This window comes from Alosa sapidissima, chromosome 1, assembly GCF_018492685.1.
Source record: "Alosa sapidissima isolate fAloSap1 chromosome 1, fAloSap1.pri, whole genome shotgun sequence".
In the NCBI taxonomy this organism is placed as follows: domain Eukaryota; kingdom Metazoa; phylum Chordata; class Actinopteri; order Clupeiformes; family Clupeidae; genus Alosa; species Alosa sapidissima.
The window spans coordinates 52,473,068-52,499,372 of NC_055957.1; the positions used below are offsets into that span (position 1 = coordinate 52,473,068).

At 42.8% G+C, this 26,305-nt stretch overlaps 1 protein-coding gene and 1 long non-coding RNA gene across 8 annotated transcripts in view; one reads left to right on the top strand and one right to left on the bottom strand.

Annotated features, from left to right (window-relative positions):
- si:ch211-207d6.2 (sickle tail protein) overlaps positions 1–7,879 on the bottom strand; it is a 52,822-nt gene extending 44,943 nt beyond the window's left edge. For 5 of the 7 annotated variants that reach the window (XM_042071134.1, XM_042071181.1, XM_042071125.1 and 2 more), the window contains exon 1: positions 7,082–7,879. In XM_042071134.1, coding sequence (XP_041927068.1) covers positions 7,082–7,289 — 208 coding nt within the window. In that variant the 5' untranslated portion in view covers positions 7,290–7,879. The remainder of the gene's footprint in view (positions 1–7,081) is intronic. The other 2 variants (XM_042071152.1, XM_042071144.1) reach the window with 1 other exon arrangement.
- A 2,720-nt stretch (positions 7,880–10,599) lies between these two features.
- On the top strand, positions 10,600–26,204 carry LOC121694900. Its single transcript, XR_006025953.1, has 5 exons — positions 10,600–10,765; positions 14,022–14,101; positions 14,852–15,542; positions 15,741–15,953; positions 25,875–26,204. It is a non-coding gene; the product is annotated as an uncharacterized LOC121694900 (long non-coding RNA).
- Positions 26,205–26,305: the final 101 nt, after the last annotated feature.

Genomic DNA, 26,305 nt, shown 5'->3' on the forward strand with positions numbered 1-26,305 from the left:
AATAAGAACAAAAAACATGTGAGGGAACATGACCGTCAGTTCGGCAACACTTCAAAGCCCTGTTGATCTAACCACTGGACAAAGCAGAGAGGAATACTGAAAAGGCAAAGAAAACATTTGAGCTAAGAGTGAAGACAGATAGGGCAGAGATGAAAAAGCACTCCAAACACACTAGGGGAGGGTGAGGAAGGCGGGAGGAGGAGGGGGGGGTGGGGGTGGGGGTGGGGGTGGGGGGGGCAGGACAAGGTCACACACAGGAGGCCTGAAACGTCTGACCAAGGAGGAGGAGGAGTGAGAAATCATGCAGACACTCCTGACAGCCGATCTGATACCGGCACCATGTTTGTTGTTGAATCTGACGCGCTCTACGTCTGCAGAGCCATTCATGTTACTGAATAGAATCTGTCATTTGTCAGATCCTATCAGAGATGCGGGAGTATGAGATGCTGTATGGGTGTGCGAAAGAAAAGCTGCAACAAGGAAAAAGGCGATGTGCAATTACATGTACAGATTTACTGATATTTGCAATGGGGTGACTTTAAACCTTAAGAACACAGTCCACAGGAAATGTCTCTCTGTTTGAGCTACGGACAGAGCACAGTGCATGCAGCCTTTGTTTTCTTGGCCACCCTTGAACACTTGGTTATTGACCAAATATCCATTGTTCAGTCCCGCTGCACGCACACATACACACCCAACTGAAAAACATGTGCTAACAAGCTGAGACAGCTTACCAAATAAATAAATAAATAAATAAATAAATACATTTGTAAATAAATAAATAAGCAGACAAACAAACATGGACTCAGCCAACAGTGAGGTTAGACCTCATTAGCATCTGCCATTTGGAAAAAAGGTGAATTCCATCTCCTGTGCTTAAAACGAGAGTTAACCATTAACAGTGACTGCATTCCTAACCTGCTGCTGAGCGCTTGATGAAAGCGTGCCGCATGGTTCACTGGCCACTGTGGAATCACTGGGTAAGGTTTCATATGGCCAAAGCTAATCTCATTGGCAACATTGCCAAATGGACAAACTCAGCAAACTCTTTTAACAGCCACAGAGCATTCCACTGCTGTTTTGCTATTGTTTCTGTTATTAAATCTTGTTATTGTTTCTTTCTTTGTCAAGAAGAAGTTGAGCAACTAATGGCATTTCTCTACATTCTACTGTAGTATCTCTCTGTCTGTGACCAATGAAACATGAGTCCACAAAGCACATTTAACATTCAGACGAGGCGAGGTGAGACAACACAGCCCACTCCACTCAAAGCAGGCACTCTGCGTGTAGTGTGACTGGTGTTTGCTTTATGGCACACCAGCATTCACCAGACGCGGCCTGCCTGAAACGAGGGATAAATCTCGAAGCCGGGCATAAGCTGGACTGCTCCGCTGGCTGGCGGACGGCGTTGACCATCGCAGTCCTCTTGGCCAAGAATGTGGAATCGGTAACAGATGACTTTTGTCAGACTGGCTCGGAGTTCTCCCGACCAGCAGGCCAGCTGTCTAAGTGCTAGACAAATAAACCGCACAGGGCAGACAGGCAGCGGTGGTGGAGGGGTGGGGGACGGAGGCTGCACCGCAACCCCCCTCCTCCTCCCTAGGAGCCAGCCCCGAAGGCTCCCTGACAACCATGGTTGTGCTCCCTCCAGCTATTTGTTCTATCTTTCTAAATAGTGGGATATCATGTGGCTCACTAGATGTCTGTTGTCAAACTAGATGTAACACATAGCGGTACATAATAAGGTGTTGCCATGCACTGGAAAATAACTAACTTCTCAACTTCTCTCCATCCCCTACTCTTGAAACTTCAAGTCCTTCATGCTCTCCCCTTGGTTGCTCACAGTAATTGTTGAAACTCAGATATTTATGTATACATTCTTATGTTCTAAAGCCATATATTTATATATACAGTATATATATATGTGTGTATATTCGATCAAAAGCCATTGTTTTCCTCTAGTAGCACTTTCACATCGATATCCCTCCCTCTCCATTTCAAATTCTCTGTGTCATGTGGCTCCATGACTGCAACATGTTTTCCTCACATGAAAGTATGACGCCTGCTCCTCCTCTGTGGTGTGTGGAGTAGCGCCCCTCCCTCCCTCCCAACCACGGAGCCCAGCAGTTCTGTGTGCGCCTGCCTGGGAACATTATCCCCGTCTTCCCACAGCGGCTCACAGGCTCCGTTAGCGCCTATGGCCAGGGAAGGATTAGAGATTAGAGGGCCGCAGCAGAGGCCCTCACCTCAGCCACCACAGCCATGTCTAGAGCTGCAGCTCAGGGGAAAGTGACCACAGCTGACATCTGGGAAGAGAGGCAGACTGGAGCAGCACAGAGGATAGGGCTCGGTTATTCACTTTGTTCGTTTGTTTGTTTACACATCATGTTAAGTGAGCAGTCCCCTCGTTATTCCTGTGCTCTGTCGTCAGACCTAGCGTAGCTCTAAAGATTCCTAAACAGCTGCCCGAGTGCTCTGGACAGAGCTGTGGCTGCGGCTGTTGTGGAGGCTGAGAAGCTGAGGGGAACATCACAGGCCATCACCTAAATCACTCCCAACAAGCAGCCGGCCTGGAGACTAACTTGAGTGAACAGCTGTTTGGGATGAGCATTGTGTGTGTCCGTGTGTGAATGAGTAAGAGTGTGTGTGTGTGTGTGCGTGCCATGGAACTGTGCATCACTTGTCCCAGGAGCTTAAAAAGAGGGAGGGGCGGGAGGAGATGGAGGGTGGGAAGGAGAGGACAGCTTGGGAGGTGCTGTTGCAGGCATCGTGCGGGCTGATTGGCTAAAGCAAATGTCTGTCTCGGCATGAGACCACACAGCTGTCAGACTGAATCACTTCCTGTGGATTAGACTGGCGTGGTGACACATGGAGATCGGCATAATTGCTGCATTACATGGATACTTTGGGTAGCAGAATTAGGGAGGTTAGTTATGCAACTAGAGAGTGGACCTGCGTGTGGGAGACACAAAGAATGCGAGAGAGACAAAAAGAGACATGTTGAGATAGTATTGTGTGTGTATGTGTGTGAGTGTGTGTGTGTGTGTGTGTATGTGTGTGAGTGTGTGAGAGAAAGAGCAAGACAGCAGAGTGGTCATGCACAATGGTCAGCTCTTCAATGAGGGGCATTAGAACACAGTTAATTAGAACTCTCCATTGTGACATGTTGGGTTCTGCAGAGCTGAAAAGGCCATGACCTACTGATTCACATTCTGTGTTATCATCAGTCAAATTCCTCCTGTTACACAGTTGTATTGCTGCCTCAGTCACTTGTGTTAAGGGATAGAGTTATTTACAGCAAACTATGAATGTATTTGGTGTGGGCTGAAAGATAGGTAAAGACCTGAGGGACTGCTTATTAGTCATGGATACATCTTGTAAAGAGCTGGCATCACCAACAATAACCATGGACACTTAACATACATTCCATCTAGCATTGTGCCATTAACATCCCTAACCATGGAATATTCACAAAGACCAATGTGGTATTGTATACTCAATACTAGCAATATAGTTAATGGAGAACGTTTCTACTCGTTTAAATAACAAGGGTATTCAGCATTATGTGATTTGCTAGGCCTTAATTAGTGTCCTGTAGCTCAAATCCATGCTTTAGTAGTACAACAGAGATGGGGGAGGACAGGGCTCCTTCATTATCCTATGTAGGAGGTGATTTTGTGTGATGCATACAAAACAGTGCACTAAGCCATCCTCAAATATCTTCTGACAGGCAGACACACACACACACACACACACACACACACACACACACAACGGCACACACAATACACATACACATATTAGAGCTCACAAAACTCAATGTCCTTCGCTTATGCCTTGCATATGACATCCTCAGCTAAAATCTTGTGCTTGCGTAAGCTTGGATTATGAGTAAGAATGTGTGAGTTTCTTTCTGTAATTACAAAATTCACACACACACACACACACACACACACTCCAATAAAGCAAGCAAAGTCAACTCATATTTAAAATGACCTGTTTCTATCTTTGGCTGTGAGGTAGTGGCAAGTAGTAAGTCATCAGAAAAGAACGGGGCGAACCAATTCAGTGTTCCAGAAGATTTACTGAGGGGTGTAATGGAGGACATTTTCCCGTGCCACAGAGCAGAGAGGAGAAGGGCAGCTACACCACTCGGCACTCGGCACTCGGCACCGAGCCATCATCTAATTATGATAAATATCATTTGCTTTCCAGATTTTCTTTTACACTCCCACCACAGTCGGGAAGTGCCACAGTTAAAACGGAACATTTAGTTTCCTCATTTTAATGCACAATTAGCACTGCAGCTGTGTTAGCCCTACAGTGTGCAGGACCATGAGCAACACCTCCGATTACCTTCGGAGATGGCGATCTGAACTACCGTCGGCCTGCGTTTGAGAAACAGATGAAACGTTTCTACAGCAATCTGGCTGCTGAGATGCCCCAGGCAGCGGCACATCTTGCCCAGCTTGGAGAGTGTTTAATCTGTAATCAAGAGGAAGATATCATGGCTGGATAAACGGAGGCATATGCTTCAGCGGCAGGGGTGAGAAAGAAAGCCCCACGCAGGCGTTCAAGCAACTGCCCAGTCGCAAGGCTGTGTCCTCTGCCAAGCCCTGCAATCTGCTCTGAGCGCCTGAGATCACCGATGAAAAACGGTATCATTAAATGCGTCATTCACAGATCACTGGGCATGATGAAGACAAACAAGACCTCGCCAGGGAGCAGGTACATGCAAGGCAGCACCGCCCACCACCACAGTAGTAATGTGACTCAGATTGCAGCCACAGTAACGCTAGGATTCATGCTATTATAGTATTAGAATTATAGATTTCCAAGCTAAGAGCGCTGTGAAGTACACAAAACTATACATAGTAATTGTCGTACTATCTTTCAATATGCCCCTGATAAAGAATGCTTTATGGTGGCTAGTGGTGCTCTAGTAATCATAAAAGAGACTGTTCAAATAGTATATTCCCTTGACTTCCTTCAGTCATTCTATTTTCAGAAAAGAAACAACTTTTGGACCAGAAGAGCACATGTCATTCTACTGAAACACTGCAAATTACACTGATATATATAAAAAGAAAACATTGTGTTGAAAGGTCTGGTGGACATGAGGGTGGGACTCGTGACCACAGAGCTCCACAGGAAAATGACTGTCAGAGTGAGAACAGGGGACGCCTGAGGGGTGGAATAAATCCGGACTGTTGTTTCCAGCCCCAGAATGCAGTGGGGCCTTTACAGGGAACTGTTTTTTTTCCCCACTTTTCAGGCGAGATGGAGCCTTCCGGGCTGTGTGGGGTGGAACTGCCTGTCCAGCCAGCCAGCGCTGGAAATGTCAGGCCTGTACGGTGGCGGCGTGTGAGGACTGCTAATGTCTCTGAGACAGGCGGCCTGCTGCTGGTGGGTGGGGATGGGAGACTTCTGGCACATCGTTTTCCGGTGGTCGGGTGCTGACAGAACGTATCCGGCGTCACCCCTCCAAAATGCTGAACTGCATTGTTGTCTTTCCCGACGTGTACAAAATCATGCATGATGATTATATCACCCATAACAAGGCAAACCTGTGCTCCGTGCTCCACCTGGTGGCATTAGACGCATGCACGAATGCCTGAGTGGCGGATCTGGGTCCACAGCATGGCTCTCTGGCAGACGCTGCCTTGTGGTAATGAAAGCGAAGAGGGCGCCAAGATGATAAAGTCAAAGAGAGTCAAGAGGGCTGGTGTGGAGCTGAGACCCGTGGGTGCCACCACCACGCCGCAGGCTCACTGGGGGCATTCGCACTCCCTGATGTGAGCACCAGAGCCAAAGAGCCTGCTGGGGCTCCAGGCCCACTCTTTCCCAGGAGTCCTGAGTGCAGCGCAGCACTCTTCACTCCCCAGAGCTCACCAGGGCACTGGACACGCTCGACCTTCCTCCAGGGTACCTAGCAGACAGCGCCACAGCACAGCTGCTTTAAATGCCAACTGTATGGAGCCCTACACACGTGTACACTAAACATCCACAAAGCACAGAGCGACTCTGGCAATGAAATGGCCATGTACAATGGCTTTAGTAAACAACACACAGGGCTTACAACAATAAGGTAACAATACGCTCAGAGGTATTACTGCATTGTCAGGCAGGGTAAAGTATTTTCATACTTCATATAGGGAAGACGATACATCTGTTGGCTTGGCAATTTCATCAAGGTTACATATGCATACATAGGTATCGATATGATTGTGTGTCTATGTGTATTAGTGTGTGTGTGTGTGTGTGTGTGTTAGTGTGTGAGAGAGAGAGAGTGAGTGAGTGAGTGTGTGTGTGAGAGAGAGAGAGAGAGAGGAGAGAGAGAGAGAGAGAGAGAGAGAGAGAGGAGAGAGAGAGAGAGAGAGAGAGAGAGAGAATGTGATGATCATGACGGGAATGTTACTAATCAGCAAAGTGGACACTGAAAGCCCGAGCTGCTCCTTAATCCCCCACATGCAGAGAGGGCATCCGGTGAACAATACCAGCGGGACACTGCTTCAGACAGGAATGCCCAGTACTTAAAGACCCACTCCTCAGGCATGCTCATCTAAGCTCAGGTCATGCTGTATGCAGTGTGTGAGTGTGTGCACAGAAAGATAGTAAGAGAGAGCAAATCTGAGAGAGAAGGAGAGATGAAGAGAGAGAGCAAGAGAAAGAAAGAGAGAGCAAATCTGGTGAAAGAGTGTGTGTGAGACAGGAGGCATCAACAGACAGGAAAGCATGGGAGCACCCTGCAGTTGTATTCTGTTGTGCTACAGACACAATTGTTTACATGACAATGCAACATAAAGGCATGACCTATTTCTCACCACCAGGGGTGATCTGTACAGTGTGAACCTCACAACGTAAAAATAACCTACTGGAGCCCTGCCAACCACACTTAGCATGTGCACTCCCTTTAACACAGAGCGAGGGTGAGAGAGAGAGAGAGTGTGAGAGAGAGATAGAATGTTAGAGAGAGATAGAAATCTAGAGAGAGAGAGAGAGAGAGAGAGAGAGAGAGAGAGAGAGAGAGAGAGAGAGAGAGAGAGAGCATATGCATGTCCATATCATGCTCTGCTCCTACCTTTAGCCAGGGGTGAGACACTCCTGTGGGACTCGTGGTGGCCAGCCTGCTGCTGCTGGAGCGTGGCTCTTGGTCTGACCAGGTTGCCCTCGCTGCCAGCCCTCATCAGCCTCTCCCCCACGCTCAGCATCCGCGAGCGGCTGCCTGGTGGCTCCTTGCGGCCGGACGACTTGGAAGGCTTGGCCAGGCGTGACGGCTTGGACATCATCTTTGACTTTTTCCAGGGAAGGGTTGCAGAGAGGTGCTCCAGGATTGGCGATCTTTTGGCGGGAGGGCTGTCTAGTTTGTCTTGCAGAGGTCACTCGTGGGATTGGGAGCGATAGGGTGGAAGGGAAAGTAAAAGAAAGTGGGGCGTTGGGGTGGGAGAGGTCAGGTTACCAGGTGACCCTAGAGTGGAATGAGGATTCTTCTGGGTGGCAGCACAGCGTTCCTGGTTAACATCCCGCTTTGGTAATGATCGGTGTCTGATGAATGTCACGCCCCTCTGGAACCAGAATATCTGCTCTTCTTCCTCTGATGTTATGAGAGCCGCTTGTGTCGGACGCGGAGGCCGGAGCTCAGACGCTGCGTCTTTAGCTGTCTCCTTCCCCCTTCCCTGGCTGCTGGAGACTCCACATGTGTAACGATGAGGATGAGGATGAGGATGAAGATGAGGATGAGGATAAGGTGAGCTCTCACAGCTCCGCTCCCCCAGCTGACGGGTTCAGTGCTTCTGCGTCCCGATGCCTTCCGCTCTGCACTCCAGTAGCCTGTGGTCGTCTCTCACACCGAGCGCTCTGCTGTCTCAAACTCAGTTCGCTCTCTCACACACACATGCACTCACACTCACATAAACACACAACACACATGGTAGTGTCCAGCGCTCTCTCTCTCTCTCTCTCTTTCACTCACTCCCTCCCTTTCTCCCACCAACCACGGTCTGCCCACCACTGTCCAGCTCTCCTTAATCACTTCACTCGCTTTATGAAGAAAACGATCCCTTAATGATCCCCGAGCCTGCCAAAAACTGATCCCTAATCTAGCCGCGGCCGATGCCGGTCAAGCACAAGCCAGCCACTGCGGAGCATAATCTCTGAGTGGAGTGAAGTCTGTGCTCGGTTTTAACGAGACGCACGGCACAGATGATTACTGTTTGACAGTTGCTTTGCTGTGGCTCTGCTGTGTGCATGCACTCCAGCAGCTCTGGCTAAGCCCTACACATGGCAAAGAGAGAGAGAGAGAGACAGAGGGAGGGAGAGAGAGAAAAAGCGAAAGAGAGGGATGAAGAGAGAGAGAGAGAGAGAGAGAGAGAGAGAGAGATAGGGAGGGGAAAAAAGAGACAGAAAAGGGAAAAGGAAGATTTACTCTCCGGTGCCCTTTCCTGATAGGCTGCCTCAGGAGCTCTTCCTCCCACCTCCCCCACAACTGATTCCAGCTCACAGAGAAGCCACATAGAGTTCAGTTGAGCAGCAGAACGTCTCAGGTAGAACAGCACACACCACACAGCAGGTGGCCATCAGAATGCACACGCCAAACACTTTGCTCTCTAATGGCAAACAAATAGTCAGGGCAAACACACAAAATGTGCCAGCACACCAGGGTGAAGAGTTTAGGGTTGCCAGATGCTTATGGGGGTCTGGAATTAAGTTCAACTCTAGTGGATGGAACATATGTTGAAGCTATTGCAAGGAGCACATGCTGGAGCATTGATAGTATGCACATCTCCAATCACTAGGACACTAGGGCAGTTTTGCTTTAAAATAATATTTTGGTTTAACACAAAGTCTTCAGTATTTGACACAGATGCATGCTGTGCATTTTAAGAAATATGAAAAGCAAGGCATTCTATTTTGGATGAAGAATGTACGCTAATTTGCAGTGATGTAAGGTTGTCTAAATCACATTTCGATGATTCAGAGTACTGCAAATGTAAAATGACAGGAAAGAACATTCCTTTATTTAGGGGTGGGCGGGGGGATATAGCCACTGCAGAGTTTTGCTGTGATGCCTTCTTGCAGGACAGCACTTCATTAATGAGTAATATTTGGAGGCAGTTTTCTCATCATCACATGCCATTTGAATGGCATGGCATAGTCCCCCTTAGGGAGGTGAAGCTCTTCGGCAATTAAAAACATTTGGGAGTGCTGGAAAAGAAAATTATGTGTGACAACACGTGGACAATCAGTACCCCCATGGTCCCAAATGACAAACATGCATATTATTTTTCAAAAATGTATTGTATTTTTTCATAATGCACAATTTCCCTTTAGGTGTGAATAATACATCTCAAATGATGACCATGGCTGTGAAAGGCATTTCTTGCATGGAAATATAATCATTGGAAAGCCCAGGATGTCTTCTTTAAAAGATCATTGATAGAATATAGAATTAATAGAATAGCTCAAAGAGGTAAAGGGGTATGCATCTACAACCAATGTCCACTACAGGGGACACAAGTCTGGGTTGTGTCTCAGGTGGATATATTAGCCATTAATGTGCAGTAAGCAGAATGTATGCATGGCTGCATGTAACATTTTTACAGATCAAAATTACATAAGCCTAACAGCTGTTTTGAGTTATATGTTTATTGTTAAGATTACTGAATAACTTTCAGATAGAGAAGACAAACCATTTTGTAGAATGAATCGTATGAAATTTGCAACGATGTGACTCAACAATCTAGCCTATAAGAAGGGTTGGGTAGTAATGGATTACATGTAATCTACGTAATCAGATTACAAAAATCAAGTAACTATAATCAGCATCACAGATTACATTATTTTTACAAGCAGCCCATTCATTTGTCCACTAGATGTCGTTATCCTCCAATTGCCTGTGTAATTTATTGACAAGAAAAAGGTTCAAATCAAAGCCCAAGATGGAGGAGCCGTCGACGTCAACCGATAGACCCGTTCCAGTCGGAAAAGAGACCATTGGAAATAAGAATGTGTATGTGTAAGTAATCCTAAAGTCAGTGATGGGCAAGCTACTTGATATGTGTAGTGAGCTAAGCTACCAGCTACTCTACAATAAATTCAGCTTCACTACACAGAAGCTACCACCCAAACAGATGTAGCAAGCTAAGTTACAAACTGTCAAAAGTAGCTTGATAATTAGTAGCTACTTTCAATTATTCAAACTGCATGCCAAGTCAATGCAATTTTAGTGATCAACACAACTGTCAGTCTGAAAATATATTAGGCTTGTTCAATCTGCTCTGATCTATAGACAGTAAAAGATATGGACAGTCATCACGTAGACACAGTGGCGCCAACGAGTTTGAAAGTGGGGGTGGAAAAAAAAAAAAAGAAGAAGCTGGTTTCGGGCTGGGTTCCCCGAGACAATTTTAAAAATTCCAGAGGCCAACTATTCACGCACGTTTTCACGTGGGATATTATGATATAAAATAGTCTTAGATCTTCCTAATGTTGTAAAGGACAAGCCAACACGATTTTGCAATTCAGGATACATGTTCAAAGAAATTAAGTCGGTCATCAATTATGACGCCAAAGTTACGTGCCAATCTAGTTGGGGTCAGTAAAGAGGAGTCTGGATGTTAATCTGCTGGGGAATAACTGTTTTAGCTGGAAACACCAAAAGCTCAGTTTTTGAGAGATGAAGTTGAAGGTGTCAGTCTGTCATCCAGACTGAAATATCAGGCATGCAGAAATCTGATGGGAAACAGTCCTCAGGTGTTAAAGACAGGTAAAGCCGTCCGCATAGCAGTGAGTCAAATCCATGGGAGTGAATGGTCTCACCCAAGGAAGTGGTGTAAATAGTGCCCTAATACTGATCCTTATGGCACACCTGTGGTGAGGTCATGATACTTTGATACAAGACACACTGAAATAATGCCCTTTAAGGTAGGATTCAAACCAATATCTTTTCCACTGTTCAGACAGTGTAGAGAGGAGAATGTCATGGTTTACAGTATCAAAGGCTGCAGGTAAGTCTAGTAGAATTAATACTGATGACTGAGCAGACTCCTGATTTGAGGTGCTGCTGTTTACGGGTTTGAGTCCGGGCGTGTGCAGGGCTGAACCACGCAGGTTAAACAGTTACAGTAAATGTAAATAGGTTACATTAGCTACTCTCAATGCTTCAGTCACAGACAGAGCAATTTCAGTAGAATGACCACTCTTGAAACCAGACTGCATAGGGTCTAGCAGTTTGTTCTGATACAAGAAGTCATAGACTTGCTTGAAGAACACTTCCTCCAAAGCCAACAAGAAAGGAAGAAGGGAGACAGGTCTGTAGTTCTTCATCAATTGTATGAAGTGTACTTTTTTTTAGCAAAGACATAACCCTTGCCTGTTTAAAAGAAAAAGGAACTATTCCAGAACTGAGTGTAGTAGTAGCATTAAACACATGCATGACTGCTGGCAGAACAGCAGGTGTGACAGACTGCAGAAGAATAGACTGGACAGGATCCAAAGGGCATGTTGTTGGATGACTTTGCTGAAGCAGTAGAGAAACCTCTTCAAGAGGAGAGTTTCAATTCACAGGCAAAGCTCTCCTAATGGGCTCATCAAACTGAGCACTTATCCTGTTGTGTTTGCAGTCAAATATGACCGATTGACAATTCTTCTCTCTAAAAAATATTGTTAACTTATTCTCACTACCATGAGGCTTCTTGGCTTTGTTAACACAGGGCATCTGAACACACAAACAAATTTTGATATTTAAAACATATTTTGATATTATAACAATTTGAGTGTTTTATTTAACTTTTTTAACTGTTTTATAGAACACCCATGTGTATTTTCAGTCAAAAATGACTGGCCATTAGAAATTAATGGGTGAAAAAATGGTCAGTGTATAAAATTGAGCCCAGGCACATACTTATTGATCAGATGGACTGTATGCACTTCTGTACATTAAAACACACACACAAACACACCCTCACTCCCCCTCTTTGCTTCTATGCCAGCCCCCATTGGAACCTTTCCCCAATGGAATCTTCCCCTTTCTGACTTGCATGAGCTCAGGTCAGTGAGGCCTGCAGGCCATAAATACCAAATGGAAGTTTAAAACTGGTTATATTCAATAGAACACAAGTTGATCACAACATTAGATGATAATATGTGTGTTACTGTGTATCTATAACAAGTTATAATGCAGCTGTCATTTTTGACCGGGAACACAAAACTAGTAAACATAAAACGAACACAACAGGAGGGTGAAGCAACTTATGTCATTTTATCACGGAGTTACTGGCGATAAACGAGTTTTGATGCGCAAAAGTAAACTTCATTAGCGGTTACATTTTTTCGATTATCAATGAGTGTTTTTCATTTAAAGGTTTGACTTCATGCTTATTCAGTAGACCATTTAGTGTTCTCCACAATCCCAGACTTTCATATCGCATGCTTGTTTACATGGAAAGCAAATCAAGCTGTAGTGACATATGTCTGTGTCGGGATGATTGAAACACGTGTTTCAATCGTCCCGACCAGGTTGTAACTCCATGTATTTTAATTAAATGCACAAATTGGTGTGTTTAAACAATCATTTATGGAGGTAAGACATAGAAAAACAGTTTTAGGAAGATGAAAATACATTTGGGCCCACCAGGTAGGGGGTCGAGTTTTCCCATGTTATCCTATGGAGACTGACGGCCGGTGGGTCGTTAAGCCTACTTATTTGGATGTGCATTGGCCTAACCCACGTAAAAACCTAGTGAAACGACATTTTCAACAATATAAACATGATATAAATGGGAAAGCTTACCGTTCTAGCTATAAACATGGCAGAATCATCCACAGGGCATGATATTTCAAAAACCGCTTCATACACGCGTCATGATGATGGCAATGAGTTGTTAACAGACATGCACAAAGACGTATAGCCCTGCAACAATATATCTAAAATAAAACCTTTTGGGAGTACCATTCATGATATGTAGTAAAATGTCGAAGTTGTTGGACGTTTATATGGCTTAAACTGTATGTTTCATTCGTCCCCTTATGTTGTTTCAACTGTCCCGACCAGGAGGGACGAATGAAAGATTACGCACATCCCACTTTTGTTGTAATAATTCCTGAACGGTTTTGTTCAAAGCTGAAAATGCATCTGTATTTGACAGAGGACAGATGTAGGTTACTAGTGACCAAATATTAGCTTTCAGTGTGGTACGATCGCTATGTAAATTACGTTTAATTAAAAAGTGTTTCAACTGTCCCGGCTCTCCCCCTATTTAAATGGACATTTTAAACATTTTCCTCTCGTTTTCCACCTCGCAAACTCTACTAGGCTACAATAAAGGCGCATTATCGTTTGACTATTGTTCTGATATTTATTCATTTGACATTCTTACAACATAGCTTGCCACAATAGCAATACACAGCCTTGGTATACGGCCTACAAACAAACGTTTAACTCCAGAGGAAAATGCGGATTCAACTTTCCAAATAAAGAAACCTCCACAAATAGGCTACAATATAACAACTTGAGTTACTTGCTATGTTTACATAGGAATTGACAGTGTTATGGATTCATTTGTCTGCAACGCAAGGTAGCCTACAACATCTCTCTTTAGAAATAAAAGAAGAGTGACGACTGCGTAGCATGCAAGAATACCCCCAAGAAAAGTTTGAGAACCTGTGGCCTAAAACAATATGATTGCATTCAGGTTGCATGTTAGATCTGAAGTGAGATGGGTCGCGAGGGTCTGTCATTTTTAAAAAGTGGGTCCCTAGAAAAAAAGTTTGGGAAACACTGCTTTATAGGATGGATTGGGTGTGTGTGTGTGTGTGTGTGTGTGTGTGTGTGTGTGTGTGTGTGTGTACGTGTACATATGTAACCCAGTACAGTGTGTGGAACAGAACACCAAGTCCTTTGCTATTGTCCCATATTTGTTTGATTCTTTTCAACAGATTTTGCTACTAAAAAACAAACAGACTGGACCTCTGGTCAACCCTAGTTGTAAACAAATGCTGACTGGCTTTGATGTTTGTTGTAGATAACCTACATTGAAACAAGTGCCAAGGACCCTCCCATGAATGTGGACAAAGCCTTTCACGAACTGATGCGCGTCATCAGGTAGGTCACTTAAAACGAGCTCCATCTCCGAGGATCAAAGTATGTGTGGACAAATGAAACATTCTACTTCCCAAGAAAGCCAAACACTGTTGAAATTTTACTATTATTACTTCATGTGTAGCAAAGATTATGGAGTGTTTTTTCGTTTTCTACTCACATCAGATTTCAGATCAGTACAGTTTTTCTCTGTCACACTTAATTCCATGTTTTCTCTTATATTTCTCTCTCCCCCGCTCTCTCTGTCTCTCGTCCTCTCCCCCACACTCTCTCTCTCTCTCTCTCTCGTCCTCTCCCTTTTTCTCTCTCCCTCTCTCTCTGTCTCCCTCTCTCCCTTTCTCAACCGAGTGAAAGAGAGATGAGGACTATAAACCTGTGTCTCAACAGGATGGGGAAGAAGAGTAGGACTAAAAAAAGAATTATCGCAGATGAAGGAAAAACATGAAAATGAAATGAACAATCTAGAAAAAAATAAATAAAACTGTCCAAAAAGACAAATAAAATAATCTAGAAGAATAAATAGCCTTTCCCCCAAGATTTGGTTAAGTTTACCCTTAATGTAATACCACTACAAGCATGATTTGTTCCTTTTTGTGTTTACCTTTTGCTAAAACGGTCCTTTTGTTCACCACAGTGGACATGTTATAACATTTATAATTTATAAATAAAAAGAAATTAAAATATTGTAAGATATTGTAATAATTGTAATATTGTAATAATGGTAAGATGTTTTTTTTTATCCTAAATATACAGGAAATCCCAACAAAAAAGAAATTGGAGGACACCAGGAGGATATTATAATACCGGCAGGCATGTAATTGGGCTACGGTTTTCTACATGAATGGCATGTTTTAACGGGCACTGCACTAGTAAACAAACTAAATATGCGTCTTTTGCAACAAAGTATGAACATAACTTCGATATAATGTAGAGGGAATGCACCGACAGCAGTCTATTTAGAAGAAGATCTCCAAATTCCTGTAGCATAGCAGCTATTTTCCGTTTCCATTAGTTTTCTACCCGAAACTAGAAAGTTTCTAGGTCGGAAATCGCCTACAGAGTGCCGCTCAGACAATGGCAGAAGTGGCGTCGTCAAGTTATGAGGTTATGTGCCATCAAAATGATTTTGGAAACATTATGTTAAGGTCAAAAAACTGTTAAGGGTGCCTTTAAACTGAGTCAGGCCAGCTTAACTGTAACTTAATGCTACTTTTAATCCTTTACTGTATAATAAATGAAAAGTGCATCGTGGGATGTGAGGGATGGATTTGTTTGGATATATTAATCAGCTCTTGCCCCATTCAAGACCACAGAAGCTTCCAGAAACCCACCCTCTGCCTCTGTCCATATTCTGTCCGGCTTCATGCTAGACATGACAGTCTTTCAGTTTTACTGAGTCTCCCCATCCTCTCTAGCCATATGTGTGGGCTTACTTGGACAAAGTGTAAGTTATGATGCATCCCAGAATCCCAGTTCTGATGCTTATCCTGACTTGCTAAGCTCATCGTACTTACAGCTCCACTTTGTTGCTATTTGTTTATCATAAATTAATGAATTAACAAACAAATACATAAATAAATATACATAAATCCACACATACATACATACATGAACATTAAATGTATTCTATCCTTCCTTGCAGGTGCATGCTGTTCCTCAGTAAGCCGTAGTTTCCACACAGCAATCATTTCTCTAATTGCATACTGGTTGTAAGGAGACCCAATGCCTACTTTCGCTTCACTTCTGTGAGGAGAAGAAGGAAAGCAACATTACATCACCAAGGCAACAGACCAAAAGTGCTCTGAGGTACTGCACTTACTGAAGACTGGCTAATGGCTCAGAGAGTTCTCAGAAAGTGAGTACAGCTTACAGCTTGACCGGCCCCAAAAACCACACACACACTCTGACAATTTTCAACAGGCAGCATTTTTCTGTGGGACAGATGATGACGGTCTCAGTCTCCTCACTCTCCCCTGTGTGCTATCGCTCAGAGGCCGATCACAACGGATGGCAAACTATAAGTACACGTCCCACAGGGGAGTTGTGTGAGAGACAAAGGACTGTTCAGAAACTCTGATGTGCTCTCTCACAGCTATCAGTAAACATGGGTGGGAAAATGTTTACGCTATGATGATGTATTTACGGGTCTCTTTCTGGAGAGTGTGAGGCAGATCTCTCTAATTAACCTGAATGGACTGTTTGTGCAAAGCCTAGTTCACAACAATGTTAAGCTCCTTCAGGATTTAAAGGAGTGAAGAGCAGAAGTCGTTCACCAACATATTAATGAACTCTGTGCCACACCAAATTAACACACTACATCTGAACATCAACACTACAGCCAACATGTGAGGCAGACAACTGTATGGCTGGCTCACATGTTGGCTGTAGCGCTGATGTTCAGTTGATTTCCTGCACCGTGATTCCAGTGATTCTACTGACCTAGCTTTGTAGAATCACTGGAATCACGGCGCAGGAAATCAAGTGATTGCACCTCACAAAGCAATAGCCACAACCCCAGGGAGTGTTTTTTACCTAGATCACATGTTTCGACTTTAAAAGGTCTTAAAGGAGAATTCCGGTGTGATATTGACCTAAAGTGTATTGAAACATGATACCGAGTGTGAACGTATGTCTCATAGCCCATCTCGGCTTGTCCCCTGCACTCCAAAATCTGGCGCTAGTTAGCCGATGCTACCAACAGCTTTTTCAATAGTGGTGCTTCGGCATCGGGCTAGCCATGCAAATAAATCACTGTTTTACACCCATTTACGAGGCTCAATGTATCTCCACACTTCATTGGTAGACTTCCGAGGGCCCTGACATTTAAAACGAGACATTGAGAACTTTGAAAAAGCACTGGTAGTTTACTTACAAGACGATTTATACAGACAGTACCTTCACGAAGTTTAGCGTTTGCAGCCATCTTGAATTTAGTCACGATAAGTCGAGCAACGAGTAAGAATGAACAGGTATGATAAGGGATCAGATTCCAAAAATAATTCAGTGGAAATGCATGGATTCCAGTTGCTGCTACTGGAAGAAACTGGAATCCATGCATTTCCACTGAATTATTTTTGGAATCTGAAGCACCACTATTGAAAAAGCTGTTGGTAGCATCGGCTAACTAGCGCCAGATTTTTTGGAGTGCAGGGGACAAGCCGAGATGGGCTATGAGACATACGTTCACACTCGGTATCATGTTTCAATACACTTTAGGTCAATATCACACCGTAATTCTATACAATATCACTGTCTCCTGCAGTTATGTGTTAACGCTACAGGATGGCACCCTAAGGGAAACCACTTTGTTATCAACATGTAACACACTGAAGGTCGTGACATGCTCCCGCGTCTGTGTCCCGCACATGTGGCGTGTGACGAGAATTGCATTATCAATGCACATGTGGGGGGGGGGGGGGTTTCGTATGCTTCCCAGCGTCAATTGTGCGGAAATGTGCACATAGGAGCATAACACTTGCATAAGAGGTCAAATGTATGAAAACAAGTCAGCGCTTAAATATTTAAAGCTGCAGTTGGCAAGTCTGACAGATTGAGGGGACTTAGCCAAAATTTTGAATGTTTACAACTCTCATGCCCCTCCCCCACTACCACCGAGCACCCTCTCATAGAGTTCGTGCTTGTCAGTGCACACCAGACTGCACCAGACTATGATTGACAGTCAGATCTCACACAGCCCTGCTCTGATTGGACCAGAAGAAGGAAGAAGGATTTTTGCAAAACAAATAACAGGCTCTAGGTGGAGGTAGAAGTGCAGGTTTTTTTTCTAAAAGCAGCTGATTTATGTTGTTCTGTCAGAGCATAGTGTCGGTGTTTCAGTGAATATGATCAAAACAATCTTGCCAACTGCAGCTTTAAGCTCTTAGACAAGTCTCACTGATGGTTCTTCTCACATGTATTTCAGGAAACCATCATTCTCACCCTCAGGTTCCCAGTTGATGTATATACTGTAGCTCACAAACACACACACACACACACACACAGTCACACACTTACACACATACTGCCAACAGTGGGGCTCAAATATATTTTCCACCAATTGGTGTTTATGCCTTGGACATAACTGTGCACCCAAAGCCACTTATCAAGCAATTCTCCACAAACGTAACCTGGAGCCTATTGAATGGGGCACTCTCACACAAGACAGGCAACCTTCTTGTTCAACTTGGGAGGGCTCTGTAAACAGCAGAGGCCTGCAGAGGACCACGATGGAAGACACAAATTAAGTCTGCCATTCCAGAAAAACTGGGTTATTACCTTGTCTTGCTTACGCCCGTGGCGTGCTTTTGTGTCAGTCATCGCAGCTTACTGTGTACGGCGGTATTGGTTGGGCCTCTGTGTGTCTAAAAATATCCCACCAGCACATGTTCCAGGCAGTTTCTGCTGTCATGTCCCTCTGAAGCTCAGGAATAAAATGGGTTTAATAGGGAGGTGGCTATTTTCAGGCCTTGATTTGCCCTCCTGCCTTATGCCCTGCACACAGAAGAGGTCTCTCTCTTTCTCTCTGGCACACAGTGGTCTCCTCACGGGGTGCAGTGGGCAGTGGGCCGGGCGCTTGGGAGAACGTCTCTGTCACCGTGACTGTCTCCTGTGAAACATCTTCACTTTGGTCCCTCCAGTCAGATCTTCATTTTTATTGATGGCTATGGGTCTGCCTTGTGTGTCTCTTCAGCTTCTTAGACTGACTAGTGATTGTAAATAAATTGCGAGGACAGAGTCCTTACAAATTGAATTGGCCAAACTCTCTGCATTTTGCATCCACTGACAGTGTTTTGCGCCACATTCGGTAATCAATTTCTATGGACTTTCTCCTTAAAAGATGGCAGCAACTGGAATAATGTTAAGGAAGTGCACTGACTCCACAAACAGTCCTTTTTAATACACTTTCAAAGGTGTACAATGTCAAAGGTGGAAATATTTGGTTTATCTGTAGGGACCCAGTCCATAGTAGCATAGAAGTGTAATGATATTTTGAGCTAAGTCCGTGCCAGTGGTATAATCCAAACATAGAGTGTAGATTGCCATATTCAGTATTTCTCCTTTAAAAATCAGGTTCTGCCAAATGGATAGGTTTGACTCTCTAGATCAGTGAGTCCAACTGTTCAAAGCAAAACAGAGGCCCAGCCTCGTGAATCAGGTTTGGTGCCATTTAAGTAATTGGCTCTGAATAAAACTACTGTCTAATTGAAGAGCTTGGTCCTGTACTCCATCAGTGTCCTAATAGAGCTGTGGATCATGAGTATTTTAACCAACATGACTAATAAAAACAATTTATTTATGCTCATTAGCATGGGTAATTAAAAAAGAACCCATTTCCCCTCTCTGTTTTTAAGGCAACGACATTTCTTCCATGGATGCGATTCCCAAGAAGGTTCTTTTATCCTCCTGGAAACTCACAGTAATACATTGTACCTTGTCTCAGCCAATTATCAGGAAATGAGATTTTGTGTCGTTAATTTGGTTTGCCTTGGGATCCACGTGTACATACACACACACACACAACCACACAACCACACACATTCACACACATAGACACGCGCGCGCACACACACACACACACACACACACACACACACACACACACACACACACACACACACAAACACACACACACATGTCTGTGTTTTGTGAGAGTGTTTGTGAGTACTTCACACTAGATAGGAAATGAGTGAGCTTATGGTTTATTGATTTTAACCCACGCTCAATGCAGCCTCAGAGACAAATAGCCCTGTCTAGAGGAAGTTGGGGTTCACCATCAGTGTGAAATGAGTGGACAGAGACAGGCCCAGCAGAGAGAAGCATTTAGAATCATAGCAGCCCTTCCAGTCTTTCTTCTCCATTAGCCATGGTAATAAAAATGTCAGCCTACTTACCTACCATGGAGGTAAAATACCATATTCATTATCTCCTCTGGGTAGCCATGCAATACTGATGTGTCATGGTCAAAAATAGGCCATGTGTGTGTGTGTGTGTGTGTGTGTGGGTGTGTGTATGCCCAGGTGTGTCTTACTCTGCTGAGGTATGGACTGACATTTTCTGTGGATGTTGTCCAATTAGTAGGCCTTTTTATTATATAAGATACAATTATTACAATGGGAGTTTGAGTGTGTGATGATAGATCCTCACAAAAAGTAACATGACATATGTAGCAAAAAAGTAACAAGAAGAATAAACACTATATTCTCTACATACTTTCTGCTAAAACGTTTGAAGGTAGAACATTTAGGTCCTTTCCCTGAGGTCAAATGTAAAAGGGAAAGCAAGCAGGGACACATAGTTGGCCTAATGTACATGGTTCTCAGACTTTTTATGGCAGGCCCCCCTTTGGCAATGAGCCATTCCACAGACCAACCACCATAATCACAGTGTACAGATTGAGATCTTCTCATATTGCAATTTCACTTTTGATAAAAATGTCCATCAGTTGTAGTATAGCTTTTCTTAAATTATGGTTTTATATTTAAACTGATAATTTAATAAATCAGGTAAACTATTTTTGTTTGATTTATCAGAGCTCTTTTTTAAAACATTAAAACATTTAGCATATTAAACAAACTCTTCAGTGGGTGATCAATCCATAAAGTGTACATATTAGGTGAATGGTCATTGAATTAATAATTAAGCCTTGGCCATATTATAAGTGCATGTGTAAACTCATCACCAAATAGGTCAGTTATAGGCTGCTGTTGGAGTGCTGGCATACAAAATTTGATCTGTAGTTTGTTTTGTTAGGTTTCTCTATCTGTTCTTTTCTGTTGCTTTAACTCTGTGTCCTCTTGGGGGCTCCCACACTAAAGAACCACTAAAGAGACAGAATTATTACATGACAAACTAGTTTTTTATTTTAATTATGTCCGTTTAGTTTGTTTTGTTATTTTTCCAATCCTATACTGCATGACCTATGTGGACCAGCATATTGTATGAGTCATATTTTCTCTGCCGGGTTGCTGAGTTGACTTGACAGGGAGCCGGAATGTGTCACTCACTCTGAGAGGCGGTATAAGCAGAGGTACCGAAGGGCCGCCTGTTCTCTCATGATGAGTCATGCTAACGGTAATGCTATGACGGAAGTAAGAAAGATATTTTCGGGACGTGTCAGGCGTGATCCTCCACAAATCAAGGTTAATGAGATAAAGGTCAAAAAAGCAGGCAAAAGAGGTGTGAAAACGCAAAGTCTCACAACACAACCTATGTTTAATCTTAGATGCAGAAGTGTGCTGTACAACCAACAGCAAATCAAAAGCTCTGTGTGCATGTACCTTGTTCTGTCACCCTTTTTCACAACAAGAAGGAAAGCTCTGCATGCATGAACCAATAGTGTGATGTTCCAGCAGAGTGCATTACCCTGGTTCAAATTATGTGTGGACATAAATATCGGTATCTGGAGCCACCCAAGTCCCATAGGGCCAAGCCCATGAATCTCTATGGATGAACATCAGAGAGGCTTAAGAGAGCTGGGCGTGTGGGAGGGGACATCAAAGGAGGAAATTAGAGAGTGACCCAGTATTGGAATTCGATTAAAATGAATTCAAGAAGGTATTCTTATAAAAAACCCATAAAGGACCTTAGTCTTCATTAATATGAGGATGAGGATCAGGTGATGCTTTGTGTAATTAAGTATTATTAATGCCAAGACAGAAAATATTACAATATTTCAAAGTTTACATTCAAAGGAATGTAAAATGATCAATTCAAGTAATGATGAGGAATAGCCTCCAAATGTGTACATGAGACTGGGTTAGGCATAATTTGCATTGTTTTATATGATATTGGTGAATGAATGAGGAAGTCAGGAAAATGGCCTTCTAATTCCTGTGCTATTGCTCATGTTCATTCCACTTCACTGAATTTGTTTCAAACAAAAAATCCACTGCAGCACCTTAACAGGACAATATAGAGATCCACATTATTATTTTGAAAAAAAAAAAAAAACAACAACAATTCAGTGAAACAGTGAAAGTCTAATAAAAAAGTGATCTACTTATAAATGAGAAATGTCTATGTTGAAGGTCAAGGTCATTATGAAAAAAACAAAACAAAACAAGAAAACAGAGATCTACAGATATAGTGACAGACATTTCTGCCACAATCACTGCAAATAGCACACAAAACCAGAAAAGACTAGAGCCTACCTCTAAAGCAGGTGAATAACCATGTGCACTCCACTGAAAAGGGTTTCTGTTGAACTATGAGGAATGCTCCTGTTATGCACCTCTTAGCAATCATTGTTTTCATAAGCAGTTACTGGCAGAAAACAAAGGATTCTCTTTGTACTTAAAAGCCATTAGTTAGGAACAGCCCACCTCCTGCAGTTTCTTGGCACTGTGATATTTTTATAGCATTAGAGGAATTACTAACTTTAAGGGTCATAGTTGGATCTTTTAATACACCATTTCCACCCAAAAATTCCTAGCATTTGAAATACCATCCAACTTATGGGCTAGGCCAGGGCCAGGCAACTCTGTCCTAATATGTCCTAAACTCTGGTGACAGTTTCAGATTCACCTATATGGAATTGCCATAATGAGAATGTCTGGGAACTTAGCAACTCAGTTTTGGAAAAACTAAAAATGAACCCATTTTAAATAAATGTAGGCTACATAAATAAAAGGAAAGTTTTAAAACTATGTGTCCTCACGGTTGGGAAACATAAAAACATAGGTAGTGCTTACCACAAAATTCCATTATCTCGGATATCCCCGATCCGTTTTTCAATCATTGTTTCGCCTGCGCCATTATGAGCGAGTAACATCAAGCAGTTGCGGTAGCCTAGGCCTTCTAGACATAGGCTGATGAGTAGGCTATTTTCCAGTTTCCAAAACTTATTAGCCTACGAACTCATTTTTGCTAATGAATGATTCCTTTCTGCTTATAGTCAGTCAATTTCTGGAGGATTTCAGACATTGGGGAAGGAAGGAGGGGATTGTTGTGGTGACCTACGTTTAAAATGCTTTTCACATGACTTCAAGTATGTTTTTTCCCACTTTAGCTTGGGGGGGGTGTAAGCAGGATCAAGATTCTACAAATCGAATCAATGGCAATGCTCGATGTTGTCATTCTACTTAACATCAGCATAAGCGATATGCACAAGATTTACGCATAACAATTCCTTAATGTATTTTTTCTGTCACTAAAAACTTGTGTAAATCATTGATCAGCTGGAGACTTCGCTCACTGCCATGCACAACTGAAAGGCTGAGGAAGTCATTTGTCCCCAGGGCCATTGAACTGTTCAATGCCTCACTAAAGGGAAGAGGAGAAATAGACTTCTCTGCTTAGTCTGTCTGCCTCTCCACCCTCTCCATGTTTGAGTACTGACTGCCCACTACTGCTTTACTACTGTTTTACCAATGTTTTACTAATGTCCACAGCCTAATGTTTTCACTACTGTTTTACTGCTACACTCATGCTATATTAGCACACATGATCAATGGCTGCGGTCAGGCTTTACCTTGTCTACATTATACTTTACTCTCCTATTTGTCCATATTATTTATGCTGGTCTCTAGACTTTACTCTTGCACTGTTGCACTGTTGGACTAATGTTGGACTACTTTTTGCACCTTCACCATGACACTCACTCTCTTGAGCACCTTGCCATGCACACATAACTTAAGGACTATGGTTGGACTACTTTTTGCACCTTCACCATGACACTCACTCCCTTGAGCACCTTACCAGTCACGGCCCTGTCACAATGTACAGGTGTACAAGCGTCTTATGCTTGATCACCCTCAAGCACATTGGACTTTTTAAATTGTATTTATATAGTGTATTTAGTATTTAGTTTTGTTAGTTTTCTTATCTTTTACTGTCTTTATTGTACAGTGGAGTTTAGTTATATGTTTATACTTATACTTATGTTTATCATTTCTGCTGCATAAGTGTGATGTCTGTATGCTACTGAGACCCTTGAATTTCCCCTTGGGGATCAATAAAGTATCTATCTATCTATCTATCTATCTATCTATCTATCTAAATTGAGGAGAATGAGAGCCCAATCCGCTAGTGCCCTCTAGAGGTCAAGTGCAAAACACTCAACCCCTCTAGAATTCAAGTCACAGATTGCTATTCCAAATAAATAATCAATGCCAAAAGCATTTTGGACAAGCATGTGAAAAAGTCGTACTTGTGTCTCCTACATCGACCTGATTTAACCCCACATTTTTCTGTAGCCATAAACAAAACATATGCATGCCAGATTAAACCTCTTAGTGTCAGATGCTGCCAAACCCTGACTAATTAATTTTTGTTTTGTTATGTATTTGCATATGGGATCATCAGCTTATCTCCCTATGGGAGGCCATTTGTCCATGACATAGAGTTGTGGCTCCTGTTATGTTATTATGTCTTTGCGTCTGCTTTTTTTTTGTTTTTACCAATCTGGCCCACCACAGATATCCAGTCAGATCCCAGGGGTTCATTTGAAGTGTGTTCCCTCTGTTCCAACTGGCTGTCTGTATCCTGTTGCATGTAGTGACTGGGTCAAGTGGAAAGCTTCATCTATGATTGTTGCTCGCCACTTTTTCCCTAATGAGCTTTTACTTTGCATCATTACTCAGGGAAAAAGAAATGTTTTCTGCTTTGGTCAGGTCCTGTGTAGCTCTGCATTAATAATGTTCCACAAAACACCACACGAGACATTTAAACCTATAATCGAATTCATAATTATATAGAATTAAAATGATATAGAATTAAATTACATGGTTAACAGACATATTTATCGAAGCTTTGTCAGATCAGAACTTATTTGTAAGCCCTTCCAATATGGTTTGCGATTGTAAAGGGGTAATTCCGACAAATATTGGCTGCATGCCCATTTCTGACTGCCTTGATTAAAAAACCCCATGACAGCTTGCTGACCTCATTTCTAGTTTCATAAAGGCTTTGCAACGATAGACATACACCCTACAGGAAAAGAGCCCACTCACCTGATCTAGGCCTATAACATTTTTAGCCAGCTCTGAATAAGTATTTTGGTTATAATTAAACACAATTTTGCAATCACTACTTTATTTATCTCAAAGTGAAACATTATGAAATTATGTTTTGTTACATTATAATCAGAAACACTGAGGCCCTAATGTTTTGACCTACATGTATGTTCATCAATAGGGGGCAGCAGATGGTTTGGTTAACATCTGAGATTAACCATTGCCATGTTTTTGGACTCGGCTGTCTGCTGTTGGCTTGCTGCTGTGGCGACTTAGTTGCCAGAAAAGACACTGTAATTTGTGCTTTGATGTACTGGAGAAAAAGGATTGGAAAATGAAACATCCTCACTGAACAGTTAATTAGTTGCTTGAGTAATTTTGCATTGTGTTATCACGAGGTTGATTGATGATAAAAAGGGGTAAATGTCATTCCAGTCCTGGATACAAATGCTTCTGAGGCTTAAATGCAGAGTAGAGTTGTTTTATTATGTATGTTGTATGTATTGATATGTTGTACGTGCTGTTAAGGCATTTCATCAATAAGATATAAAGACTGCTGAAGGTAGCCAATTTGACTTTTGGTCAATTGGATGTCTGAGGGCCCTGAATATCATATGGTTTCCTTTCACCAACATGACACGTAATGGAATCACTTACAGACATTGATTAATATTGCATGGTTTCTTAAGTAGCACTGCGTTCCAATTAGATTTTGTGTGGCAACCTTCCCCCAGACCTACAGCACTGGCTGTCAGTGGGGCCCCCAGGCATCCCAAGACCACTGGCCTGTCCTGATTTAATAAAGGCAATTTCTCCTTTGTCAGCTGGTGGGCAGTGTCTTGGGGAATTTAAGGCTGAGTCAACCGCTAAAGGTATTCAAGCACCTCATGTCAGAGGACTCTACAGGTTATAAAGGACTTTGCACATAGAGTATCTGTAAGGACAATTATTATATCAGAACTAAAAATTTGACATACAAGTGTTTATAATGACACATTTTTTTAAAAGCTAGCATAATACACTAACAGTTTACATCCGTTTATGTCTTTTGTCAGAGACACAGCTTTGCATTATCTGTGTAAAATCAAAGCTGAAATTGCACACAGACTGCCATCCACAACTGCTCATGAATAGCAAATCCAGAGCTCTTCCTTGTGAAGTGTGACATTGTTCTTGGCTGCAGATGGCCCATTGTTTTCCTGCGGTGGGGCTTGTATGACATCAGTCTGACAAGTTGCCCCCCAAATCCAACGCA